The 13,395-nt window shown below is 41.1% G+C and overlaps 1 protein-coding gene across 2 annotated transcripts; it reads right to left on the reverse strand.

The window, feature by feature from the left end:
• Positions 1 to 125: 125 nt before the first annotated feature.
• On the reverse strand, positions 126 to 13,050 carry brd2b (bromodomain containing 2b). 2 transcript variants are annotated; one of them, XM_044207754.1, is made up of 12 exons: positions 12,893 to 13,050; positions 9,507 to 9,795; positions 9,126 to 9,263; positions 7,841 to 7,982; positions 6,540 to 6,703; positions 5,833 to 6,360; positions 5,401 to 5,529; positions 5,004 to 5,249; positions 4,641 to 4,885; positions 4,143 to 4,459; positions 2,429 to 2,557; positions 126 to 1,912 (listed from the first exon to the last, which is right to left on the reverse strand). In XM_044207754.1, exons 1-12 carry the CDS (start codon positions 12,922 to 12,924, stop codon positions 1,782 to 1,784), a joined length of 2,490 nt encoding a protein of 829 aa, XP_044063689.1. In that variant the 5' UTR covers positions 12,925 to 13,050; the 3' UTR covers positions 126 to 1,781. The 2 variants fall into 2 exon arrangements, with proteins under 2 accessions (XP_044063689.1, XP_044063690.1); XM_044207755.1 differs by lacking the exons at positions 9,507 to 9,795; positions 12,893 to 13,050 and having other exon boundaries at positions 9,114 to 9,238.
• Between the last annotated feature and the right edge of the window lie 345 nt (positions 13,051 to 13,395).

A 13,395-nucleotide genomic window follows, 5' to 3' on the forward strand; every position in this document is an offset into this window, starting at 1 on the left:
GCCATCACAAAATCCCAGAGCCAATACTGTTTTAAAATTGCTTGTGTTGTCCAACCAAGAGTTTAAAAACAAAAGGTGTTAAAATTAGAGATTTAAAAAAAACAGACAGCCAGACAAAACACAAACTCTTTCTACAGAAGAGAATATTTTAATAAACACACTTGCCAAATGAAAGGTACGCTTCTGAGAGGCAACAACCTGCTTGACCAGAGGCAGCAATGCTCATGTGAACTCTCTTCAGGAAACAACTAAGACAGTTAACTGGAATGAGAAATAACAACATGTAAAAAAGCAAACAAGGTAATTGAAAAAAACAAAACAAAAGACTGAACAGCAGGAATACAATAGTTTGTGCAACAGCAAATACAGTAATATACAAGCATATATTCTTTCACTGAACATTCAACAGCTTCAACTATGCATGACTATGAGGACTTTGTCTCTTTATGTCTAAATAAAGATTCTTTAATCTTTATTTACTTGTAGCGTTATTCAGCTTATTCAGTCAACACCATTTGTTCCAGTAAGTGCAGAGCAGCCAAAATATTTCTTTAAGAAATTTTCAAGTGCTACCGATGTCTTCAAGAAACAGTAATGCAATACTTTACATGTTCAGATTAATGTTGAAATTAGAAACCTGCACTACAACCAGATAACATTCAGCAGCCTGTGTTCAGCTCTTAAGAAATAGATGCACACTTCAGTTAGTTTGATGCGATGAAGAGAAATGTTGAGAACAACAAAGCTGAACAGTAAGAACTGATTTCAAAATACTGAAGACAGTACTTCAATTAGTGTCATATTTATAAGAATAGTCTTAAAATGGCTGGTGGGCTTTTTTGGAGAATAGAGCAGCCATCAAAATCAATACAAACTGAATGAGTATGTTACTTAATTGTAAACTTTGTAATTACAGTATGTTAAGCCATTTCTATACTGTACTACTGAATGAACGACTTTGTTTTCAAAAAACAAGAACTACAGGCTGTAAAACAGACTGCAGCATAAAGCTCAATGTCAAACTGAGATTTAACTGCAATGTGTGTAAACATAAAAGAGAAATGATCCAGAACTCAAACTGTAACCAACTTCAAATTCTGACCTGGCAGGTACCAGAGGCTTGTTTTTATTTACTGCTCAACAGCTCTTAGACCTGTGAACATGAGAAGGAATCTTAGAGCTCCTTAACAATATTGTATTTTTCCAAAAAAATCTAAGCGTTATTAACAATCTGGATGATTAAGGCTGAGTCTAGGGGTTGATCTAAAATGAAGCGTGGCAGAAGGCCTGATGTTAAAAAAGCAAGGCTTGTGACCAAAAGGTTGCTGGTTCAAATTCCAGTCACGTCTGAGGAAATGTGGGTGAAGAAAACAAATAAACACTCTTCCAATTCCCTCACCACAGAGGACACAGCGTAAGGCCAGCCAAAGCAGATTTGGAGTAAGGCCCGTCTATCCACATCCTTTTTTATTACTCCACTTCCCTCTTTGGGGGATCACCATAAAATTCTTCTTTATAAAAGAAACATAAATTTGTACAAGTATTTACAACAGGGAGGACAGGGAAACCAAGGCATTTAGTGTTTGGGTTCTACGATTATCCACAGAGACGTTGTTTCACATCCCTCAGTCCCACATTCTACATTTTAGTCCACTTGGAGTGTTTTTTTCGCCATGGTATCCAATATCTCAGCCCACTACTGTTTCAGGGTGTGTTGTGTCCTGGGCCAGCCCAAGTCCCTGAGTTATTAGTGTTTTCTCTCTTAGCCGGTGCTAAGGATCTCAACCAGAGTCTGAATCACTGGTGTCTGAGGACGAGGAGGAGGAGGAGGAGGAAGATGAGTCGGAGCTGGAGCTGCTGCCACTGAGGCGTGAGGGCTGGGTGTGAGCCTCCACAGCGCTGGGCTTCTCCACTGAGGACACAACAATAAGTACGAGTAAATAAATAAGAGTTTTACGGATACACCAGGCAGAGACGAAAAAGAAGAGAACTTTTAATGTACCCTGTAAAATGTTTTATGAAAGACAAACAATCAAGAAATAGTTTACATCTAAATAACAACATCGACGGTCTGACTCAGTGCGTTACATTAAACATTTTTTGCCCATTATCTCTGCACACTGCACATGTTCTTTATACTTTATACTGTGAATCTTTGCATATTCCTTGGTCAATCATTTTCCATCCTCTTTGTTGCAAACACTGTACAGCTCTTTTCATTTTAAAAAACAGATAAATGTTTCATATTTTTTAATTGTATATTTTTCCATTTCATATTTATAATTCTTGACTTGTGCAGTACTTGTTTTTTTCTACTACCAAAGCAAATTCCTTGTATGTAAAACCCTACTTGGCAATAAACCTGATTCTGAGGTGCATGTGTTGTGCATACGACATGTACATAGAGAATAGGGATGTGTGAGCTCACCTTTAGGTTTCGTAGGTTTCTTGACAGAATTGAGTTGCCCGCTGACATCTTGCAGCCTCCTCTCCAGCTCCCTCCTCTTCTCCAGAGTCAGCTCCTCTTTAGACTTGCCAATGCTGCCTTTCTTTGTTGCTGCATACGAAAAGATGACAACACTGTTAGCAACCTGGGGTCCACACGGTACCTGTGTTTTAGTGTATTGGCGTAAGTGAGCTACAGTTAGTGTTAAGGGTGTTTTGGGGAGCAGAGTGGTCTTGGAACATCAGGACTTTCTCCCAGGAAATTCTGGAGGTAGTGGGGGCCAAATTCAATCAAGCATTAGTAATGAGATGTAACCGTGTGATACCCCAATGACACACTGTACTTACCCTCCACATCAGTTATATTTAGCAGAGACCAAAAGAGCTGTACCTTCATTCTGCAGCTTGGCTTTCTGAGTAGCAGACTTGGCTCTTCCTATCAAGCTGTAGCAAAAATTGGGCTACCATTGGTTAAGTATAAGCGTAGCTAGTACAGTCATTAATGTGGGAAACTTAGCTTCATGACATCACATCACTGTATTGACCTTAAGGAGCTTATTCAGCAGTGTTTACTCAGGAGGAAAAACTAGCCCTTCAGAGACACGGAGGGGGACAACTGGCTGAGAAAACAACATTATATGCCTGTCAATTTGGTGTAATACTATGGTAACATTTGTTTCTTTAGTAAATCCAGTCATGGGAAAACCGAACTTTGATATCAAAATGTAGATCTGTTCCTCTGCATATAACATAGTTAAAAAGCAACCAGACCTGCTTTCATACCTAGCCTTCTCATTTGCTTGGCTTCCTGTCTGTGTCAGATTGTGTCCCTTATTCTTCTCATATTACTGTCTTGATGGTTCTACCTATGTCCTCTGTGATGTAATGTATGTAATATATGTTGTCATGCCCTGATGGTCTGCTTAATATGTGTTTTTTTTTTTTTTTTTTTTTAAATACTGCTTGCATTGTACATTTCCTACTATGCATGTCGCTTGCCTTTTAGCTTTTCAACCTCTGTTCAGCTGCTTCCTGTTTAAGTCTGCCTTCTCCTGTCACAATTTTACATGTTGAAGCGCTTTGAGTAGTCAGAAAGACAAGAAAGGCGCTATATAAGTACAGTCCATTTACCATGTTTGTTTTAATGGCTAATTCAACATCTGGCCATGGGACAGCAGTTGAAAATTTGCCTTTTAGCTAACACTGGCATCTTAACAGTGATGCTGATCAATGTGCATTGTACGCATAAAATATAAATACAAAAAGATAAATATATTGGCTAAATGTTGGCAGGTCTGTGCTCTGTGTTAACCGACGTGCAGCTGAAACACGCCACAAACCACAAATGGTGGCCCTGTGTCAGTCATTACTGACTCATTTGAAATTTAAAAAGCAAAACAAAATTACAAACTGGTTTACTACTATGCCTTACAAAGCTGCTTTGAGTTGCATTGTTGCTTGAGGGTAGGAAGCGATGCAGCTAACCAATCACAGTGAAATACATTTTAGCTGCAAAAGTCACGTAAGTTAAGTGCTTCCTCCAAAAATGGCAGAAAAGACAGCTGCATCACATGCTGGATACTGATTAACTGTCACCGTAAAATATCAGTAATGCTAATTACTTGTTAATGTGTGCAAAGCTACGTACAAGACATTATTAAACATGCTGGTATTAGCTCGGTGGGCGTTTCATTTACCTTGCTCAGCGTAAGGCTTACGGGGCTTCTTCCTCAAACAGGTCATGACGTAGCGCTCCAGCTCTTTCAGTGTCGATGGCTTGAGTGTTTCAAAGTCAATCTCAATCTCCTCGGGGTTGGTGTCCCTCAGCGAAGGCTCCCTGGACTGAATGATGTGGACCACACGACCCAGCTTCTCCCCGGGTAGCTTGTTAATGTCGAGGCTCAGCTGGCGCTTCTCATCGTATGACATGGGCACGATCTCCTCCTCTTCCTCTGAGTCGTAGTGCGGCAGCATGGAAGGGGCCACTGGGGGGTAGAACGGCTTCTTTGTGGTCCTGCAGAAACAAGAGGAAGCAATACAGTCAGGACAAAAGCGCATTAGTATCAGCTACTTGATATTCTAAATAGGTAAATATACAAGATTATGTTTATTTTACTGCATATTGTGAAGCTTTAAAAACTCCACATTGATGTGGAGATGAGATACAGTTTCATGGTAATTATTTTACTACTAACTTGCTGTTCTTGTTACTCTTCTTCCCCTGGGCTTTCTTTGCCTGGGAGCCACCTGCTCTGGCAGACTTGCTTTTCAGTATTTTGCTGGGCATTTTCCATTCCTCAGAGCCAGCTCTGCTTCTGCCACCTCGACTTCGCTTCTCCAGCTTCTTCTTTTTTTTCTTCTCCTTTTTGTCCTTCTTCTTCTTGGGCTTGATGATGGGGCCTTGGGAGAGGGCAGCCAGCTGCTCGTGCATGGCTCTGAGCTGTTTAGAAAATTACATTAAAAAAAAAAAAATTATCTTTGTGAAAATCGTTTTTGTATCCATATGTCATAATAAAAGAGACTGGAGATGGATAAATAAATAGTATTGGAGGTCTTACTTGTGTGCACACCTGGTCCTGTAACTCAGCCAAGCGATGTGCTCGCTCTTCCTCACTGTCTGAGTTGGGGCTGCTCTCACTCTCTTCACTCTCACTGCTGGGCTCACTCTCGGAGGTAGAGGAAGATGAGGACGAGGAGGAGGAAGAAGAGGAGGACGAGGATGTTGGATGGCCACTGATTGACATGGCCGTGTGATCCATATGTGGTTCATCTGGCATCTTGGCAAAACGGAACTCAAACACATCCTGGGGCACAAAAAAAGCCCAAATCAAAGAGTAAGAAAGGGGGAAGGTAGTAAAAAAACTAACAACTGTCACAGAAAAGAGTTTCCTCACAGTCTACTGCACTTTCATTTCAGTCTGATTATTTGAGAAGTAGAATAAGAGTTAGGCTCACCTGCAGCTTCCGTGCCATGCCCACAACATCATGGTCAGGTGGGTTGTACTTGTAGCAGTTGGAGAACATGAGTCTGACATCGCTAGCAAACTCTTGAGCGTCCCTGTATTCACGGCAGTCCATCTTCCTCTGATGAAGAGTTAGGAAAGGACAATTTTAGTGCTTCAACCAGACTTTTTGGAAGTGTTTTCAAATTTTATCAGGGATTTTTACATTTCTTAATAATTGACGATTTGCAATATCTTACAGATTTTCAGCCCCATTGCTTGCTTCTGTGTTCGTCATCACAGTGTGTTACATTTTAAAAAGGACATTCTAACATTAAGAGATCTGAAACAACATAACTTTACTATGTAATCAGTAACAAAGTAGGAGCTATATTGATTTTTATATATTTCTCTTTCCACGAGTTAAAAGCATGTGAGAAGTCACCTTGATGGTGCTGAGGTCCATGGGACACTTAATGATATCATGATAGTCATGAAGTCCCAGTGCAGCTGCGTCCACAGGTGTGTAGAAAGGCCAGGCGTACGCAGCATGTTTCTTTGACAACATGTCCTTCAGCAGCCCACTGCAGTACCTCAGCTGAGGGCTTAGTTTGCCCTTCCTCGAGGGCTGAGACTGGACAGAATCAGGCAGATCCTTCTTGGGGGGTTTAATGGGGCGTCCGCTGCCCACTCTGCGTCCAGTGCCTGCCATCATTGGCTGGAGCAGGACAGGACCTCCAGGGCTCCTGACCAGGCCCATCCCAGGTGGGGTCTCCAAGCTCATACCCCCCATGGAGGAGATGGTGTGCATGGAGGTGTCATGGACTTGGCTCCCGTGGACTTGGCCCCCGTGGACTTGGCCCCCGTGGCCTCCTTTCCCCAAGCCCACCATGTGGTTTGCTCCTGACATGCTCACAGTCAAGCCCATGGTGGAGGGGGTGGTGGTGTCTGCCTTACGTTTGACACCTTTTTTCTAGAAATAAAAGGAGGGTAGAAGACTATGATCACAATATTATCAAATATAATGCAACACATTTTTTTGCAACAAAAATGCTGAACATACAAAATATTTTGCAGCAATAGACAACCACTTCAGAAATTTCTACACAGACAATGCTAATTAGGCTATCATTATCAGTATTATGTCTTTACCTTAGTTGTGGGCTGTGTAGGGGGTAGGCCCATGATGTTAGCCGGAGGCAGGCTTTTAGTCAGCACAGTCTGGGGAGAGTTGGCCAGCATGGACTCCCCAGTGTCCGAGGAAGAAGGGGAGTAGGCTGACTGGGACACTGCCGGCACCTGCTGAGCCCTCGATGCTGAGAGATACAGTATATTCACCTTTAGTAACAGAACTCAGCTACAGAATGCCTGGTGACAAAGTTACATGTGACTAGTTTGGAGGAAGTCTATTATCACTGGAGACAGCGCATGGCTTTTTACGAGGCTTGCATCATTAATGCTACTTATGCATGACTAATTTCTGCAACAGGAAAACATTTTGTATAATTGCTGGGCTGTAATTAATTTGAACAGAAAATGCCAATACCAGATGCAGATATGAAACTGAAATATTGCTGGGACGATTCATCAACATCATTGATTACGGAAATATGTCGATTTGCATATCGTGCGGCGCATCGCAATGAAGTATGGCTGCACCTGGTCAAAGCATGGATTCCCCCGGAGAACAAGCTGCAGCTAAAAACCCTCGCCCACAATCTCCCCTTGCACTATGCCTCAGAGAAACACACAGAGAGAGTCTCCTGTTTACGTAGCCTTACTTTTGCCGTTGTTTTGTAAAAGCTTGTAAGCGCACCTGTTGGTTTCGATCGATTCGATAGGCGACGTCATTAACAACAAGCCTCCTCCACACGTGGCTTACCTGCTGTTGTGAAAACCGACTGTTTTTTGGGCAACTTTATAAAACAGAGCTGACGAAGAAAGTCAACAGTGCAGACACATGGGGAGAGAGAAACAGAAAGAGTGTGTTTGTGCAGAGTGTGTGTGTGTGTGTGTGTGTGTGTGTGTGTGTGTTTGGGGGGCGGGGGGTGGGGGTGGGGGCAGATTAAAGTAGTTTGTGAGTAAACACTAAAATAAGGTGCTGAACTAAGTGATTAAAATGGTAACATAAGAAATAACAGAAATAATAGAAATAGGGTAATATATTGCAGAATAATGCCCTGCCATACATACTTTGTTACATTTGTAATAACTAATTAAAAAAATCTTTAGAATAACTGATAAATTAGTCATTAGATTTATAGACTAATTGAAGAAATAATCGTTAGATTAAAATCAATAAAACAATGATCGTTAGGTGCAGCCCTAGACTGAAAAAGTGTCCAATTTGTGTAGTTATAACAAAAAGTTTCCGGTGAATCTAGTAATAAACTATATCAACAACTATATAAACAACTTCATTCAAATTCTGTAAGACTTTGACACAAACTCACCAGATTTGCCACCTCTTCCCCTGCTGTTCTTGCTTCGAGGAGCTGGAGGAGGCAGCTCAACTTCCTCCTGGGGCATCTGGGCCACCTTTTGGAGAAAGATCTTCTCTAAGGACTGGGCCATCAGCACAACGTCGTCTGTCGGCTGGCCAAGAAAACAATTTATAAAAACACATTAGCACACTGCAAAGAAACCATAACAGTATAAAAAAAAAAAAAAAAAAAAAAAAAAACACTGTTCTTGGGAAAAAATGTTATTTCAGTAAATCAATTTTATTAGCATTTTAACAATTTGCTGATTGATTCATGTTCCAACAGACGAAAACTTCAATACATTAAATACCAAACATTTGCTTGACACAACTTCACAAATGCTTGCAACTTGTTCTGGGGTTTTTTCAGTGTTTCTGATAAATGAAATGAATAACAAAATGAAAAATAGTGATAAACGGATGGAACTGATGGTGAGACAGAATCAGTTTTTGGGATTCTCTACAACTACCACTTAGACACCGCTGGCCATGACACTTGATTTAGACGTACTATCAAAGCCTAAAAGAAGATATTGTTGTTTAATGCTAAAACACACACACACACACACACACACACACACACACACACACAATCACTGTAATCGGTTGCATGATAATTGTAAGCATCTCTGGTGTGCTACAGACGTCGTGTTGTTTACATCTCCAGAGCAGTTGTCTCCAGATCTACACTACATTTTCCAGGGGCAGCCCCATGTTTCTCAACAGCTAGATGCTGTAGTCATTTGTTTTCATGTCAGCTTGACATTTTCATTTTCCATCTGGCCTCACAAGTTATGCTGTAGCACACGTACAATATATAGGCAAGTCAGCACATGTTCTGTACATAGGATAGGAGTAAGGAGTATCCCAGACAAGTTTCTGTTTGCAAAGTGTTAGATGAGCCTTTTCTCATGAAACAGAAAAGGTTTAAAATTGCCCTCTCTCACAATGTTAAGAAAATTCCTGGGTCTGCACCTACCCCTGGGTCATCAATAAAAACTAAAGGTTTTGTTAGGTCAGTTAAAACAACAAACTAGGATTTGTTAGAAGTTGGTACAAATCTACATTTGGACATCTAACCCAACGGCCTTGAGCTTTATATAACCCTGCATTATCCCTGCTGTGATGAATTGTCCACCTAATATTAAATGTAATCTGTACAGAGGGACTAACTTATTAAGGAAAGAGAAAGAGAGAAATTAAAAAAGGGACAAAAACATGATGGTTAAAGATCTGTTTTTTACCTTTTAACCTACCTTGTTGTAGATGTAGCAGTTGGTGAACATTGTGTTGAAATCCTGTATGCACTCACTTGCACTCCGATAGAAGTTGTTCTCCAGACGCTTTTTGATGGTTCCCATGTCCATGGGTTGTTTAATAATTTTATGGTAATCCTGAAAAGGGCAGAATAATAGACAGAGTGACAGAAGAGTGAGACACACATGGAGATTTTATGAAAAATAAAACCATAGCTTGTGGAGCATCTTGAACATTGCAAATCAACTAAAAACAACATTTTGTTGGGATTTTTACTTTAACATCTGAGCCTAGGCATCACCATGAGTTGCAGAAACATAAATAGAACTCAACAAAACTAAAGTGAAAGTAGAAAGTGAAAGTGTCTTTATTGAACTCACCGGTAGGTTAAGCCTGTAGGCATCCACAGGCTCGTAGAAAGGCCAGGCAAAGTGATGCTTCCACAGAAACTTTATCAGGGTCCTCTGGAGAAACTGCAGCTGGTTGGTCATGCGGCCTGGCCGGCTGGGATCCTTCACTGGGGGCTGTGGTGGGACAGGAGGACCCTGGGGCATCGTGTGCGGCAGAGATGGGCTCTCAAAGTCCTCGTACAGCAAGGAGGGCTTGCGAATGCGTTTGCCCGAACTGCTGTGTTGGTCCATTCCGCCACTGGACAACCCGACCAGAGAGCTGGAGCGGAGGAGACAGGAAGAGGACGGGAAAAAGATTCTAATGGAATGATAAAGAATAACTGCAAGAACAATACAGTAAAAGTAGTGAAAAAGACAAACAACATATCACTTCTTTACACTATTTGATAAGAGATTAATTAAAAAGGAGTGTGTGACAGAGAGAGAGAGAGACCTGCTAGTGAAGGAACTGGTACTTTTAAGTTGACTGTGCTGTATGACTTTTGCCACCCCTATTGATGTAGCCATCGATTAATCAATCTGCTACCCACTCCCATGCTCTCATGAAATATCTGCTAATGTCAAAGAGGGCAGCCTATACATGCTTCATTCACGTAACCCATGACCAGTGAAACTATGGCTCTGCCCTCCCAGTCAGCTAACGGCCATCTAGGGAACTAGGATTCTATCGAAAGGCTGCTACTTTTACCACAGTCATGGGAACCGCCATCGCATGGGTCCTCACCAGCTAAAAAACAACATTCACTTATAGTAAGGCTGGGTGATAAGACATCCTAACATCACATTGAGCTCCACATAAATATAGGAAACAGCTTTTTTCCCCCTCATAAATATATTATGAATCATGGGAAAAATACTTTGATTTAGCACTAATTCCATGCCTGAAATGGTAAGTTAAATTGAATGTGACGGTGTAGTCCCTCATTCGCCCAGGAGTGTTCGATCGTAGAAAAGGTTCCGGATGGGAGCCGAAACGTCTTGATTCTGAAAACAGTGTCCAGATGACTACGACTGAAACCTTTTCTACGTTAAATTGAATGTCTCACACTGTCATGACATCTAAAATAAAGCACTAACCAGTGAGCTTATCTCTTTGTAACTCCTCGACACTCACCATGCTCAATGAGATGGTTTAATTCTAAACTGAATCTTACAGCCACTTCTCTAAAAAAAACAAAACAAAAGCAAACGGATGTAATTAGCTTTTGTTTAAAATTTTGTTATTTTTATAAATTGCACCGAAGCACAAGGCCACTGCACAACCACAACAAAAGAGTAACCTTGCACACACAGCAAATGGCCAGAACTCTGAGCTCTGGTTTCCTCCTATTTACAAAGGAACGAATGGCATGAATAGTGTGGTTTCATAATTGGAGTCGGTCCCTGGACACTACAGCTGCCCATTACTCCAACCCAACGGGAATTAATAGAGTTAAGTAAAAGAAAAGAAAGACTTTGCAGATCTTAAAATGCTCTACGACTTATAAGCATCTTCAGTCTTGGCTACACAGACCATGTCCTATATAGACCCGAGAAATCCAAGTAGTCATATGAAGCCACCATGTCACTAAACCCCATCATCCCCTTTTCACCTGCCTCTAAGCGGAGCACATGAACCAGATTTAGAAGAAGTTAAATTTTACCCCAGAGTTCGGGACACACACCTGCCCCACTGACACACAAACTGTGGCAAAGCCTGTGAGCTGATTTTCTACATCAGTCAGGATTCCAGCAACACAAAGAACGGCTAAACTGCACATTAGCATTGAGGAAAAACATGAGCCATTGTGTACTGAATTCATAACAAATAATGAATAAATAAAATAATAGGTCAAAGTGACTTAAGATGTTTTGTGATCTTTTGGAAATACCATACATATATATAAATAAATAAATAAAAATAATTATGGGCCTTGATGGTTAAAATGTTCTAATTTAGGATCTGTTACATACAAAGTTTAGGTTTTTAGTGGACCACAAAGACAAAACCATCAGCAATCATGAGAAAAGGTAAGCATTGCTTACTCATCAGAATTAGTTTATTACAGCAAATCCTGCCATTTTTTTCCCTTTTGAGCCATAGAGCTCACTAATATGGCTTAATCAAGACTTAAAAAATATCTATATGCTGGCAAACTCTGGCAAACATTTGACAGTGTTAAAAAACACACACAATGCATTGCTTTATGCTGTAAAAATTTTTAATAATTACAACACTTTTGAGAAAAATAAACAGTGTTTTGTCCTCTAAGGAATTATGAATATCTAGGTTATGTCCAATAAAATAAGAAGTCATTAACTTTTATCAAAAATGCTAAAATACAGCCTATTGCATCATATTATACCAGAATAACCATAATACTCGGGGGCTAAAAGAATCCTACAGAGTTTCTTTATTCTATGATCTACTGTTTTATTATTAACTAGTAAACACTTTGTGGCGTTGCTGTTTCAACTTGCATTGAATCAACTTCTGCTTCTACTGAAAGGCATCAGTACTCACACAGTAGAGCCAATAAACCGTCTTTATTATTTAATCAAAACAATGAAAGAAAAGTCTGACTCTTGGATTTACATTCCAACAGCTGGTGATCGCGTGGTTTGGACGCTCCGCCCTCACTGTTTGTAAACACTGCCTCACAATGACAGCACACGAATGACAGACAGCGAAAAAAGCAAAAACACGAAACCTTTCTTTAACGGTGCTGCTTTAGGAAATGTCAAACTATTAACCTGTCAGTCGTTCCCAGTCATTTTGCCACAGCATACAGACGTTTGTTCACTGGCACATGAACTGTGAGCTGGACGCTAAGCTAACAGAGTGCTAGCTAGCGTCACCAGACTGCAACAATACCGGACATATCTAACGGTTCATTGAGGGCTGGTACCTTTTTGATTAGCACATGTTGTGTATTTGAAGCATATTGGACATGATATTTATTACCAGTGAGGGATTAGCTTTAGCAGGGTACCTGAGCAATGAATGACACGACTGAGAGAAAGCCGGCGGGGAGCAGCCGGTGGGACTGCAGCTGTCATTTGCCTTCTTTGTGCCAGCTCACTAATGGAGCTACAAGCTAAAAGAAAGGGCGAGTCTACAAACTTAGCTGCAATTCAGTAGACGTTAAGCAAGTCATGATGAGATTATCTGCTGTAAAAGCTAGCTAAGTCATTCTGTGGCGATCGTTAACGCTAACAAGCTAGCGGTGTTATCGGGAGGCTAACGGTAACAGTAAGGTAGCTAACATTATACAGTATGATGACATTTGCCGTTAGTCCATCTTCATTGGACCTGCAAGGCCGATCAAATATACTCAATTCAAGTTAGTATCGATCAAAATTACTGCGGACTTTACCTGTCGTGAGGCGGGTTGACGGCCGCTTCCATCGGGCTGAAGGCGGAGTGTTATTACAATCCAATTTTTCTACCACTGTTGACGCTGCACTTCCACTGAAAGACCACTGAGCAACTCCGCAATGAAATGGCGCCTAAACGCTTCCGCTTGACCGTATATAAACCCATCACGCGGCGGTGCCGCGTATTTCCTGTCACGTTCTGGGTGATTCGGCGCTCTTATTGGCTATAACGAGACGTCTGTCAAACAGAACACATGCCCAACACTCCCTTGTCGGTACATCTTGTTCTCTGTCATGTTTGAACACAATGGTAGTGTGCGACGCACTGCGTTGAATTCAGCTTCCGTTTTTAGATTTTGGCTTCAAAATATTCACAATTACAGCTTTGCTTTTGTAGACGAATGTCCTCCAGTCTGCAGGGAATGATTGTATGATGTGTTTATGTTAACTGCAGTATCTGGGTTGCTGATGCAGATCTTCTCTGCCTTGTAATCCCATCGGA

The sequence above is a fragment of the Siniperca chuatsi genome, linkage group LG9 (assembly GCF_020085105.1).
Source record: "Siniperca chuatsi isolate FFG_IHB_CAS linkage group LG9, ASM2008510v1, whole genome shotgun sequence".
NCBI lineage: Eukaryota > Metazoa > Chordata > Actinopteri > Centrarchiformes > Sinipercidae > Siniperca > Siniperca chuatsi.

Coding starts and splice junctions, on each gene's coding strand:
- brd2b (XM_044207754.1), bottom strand. CDS start 12,924: ATGGAAGCGGCCGTCAACCCGCCTCACGACAG. Junction 9,796..12,892: donor GTCAACCCGCCTCACGACAG/GTAAAGTCCGCA, acceptor CCTCCGCTCCAG/CTCTCTGGTCGGGTTGTCCA. Junction 7,983..9,125: donor ACTGCTACATCTACAACAAG/GTAGGTTAAAAG, acceptor TTTCTTGGCCAG/CCGACAGACGACGTTGTGCT.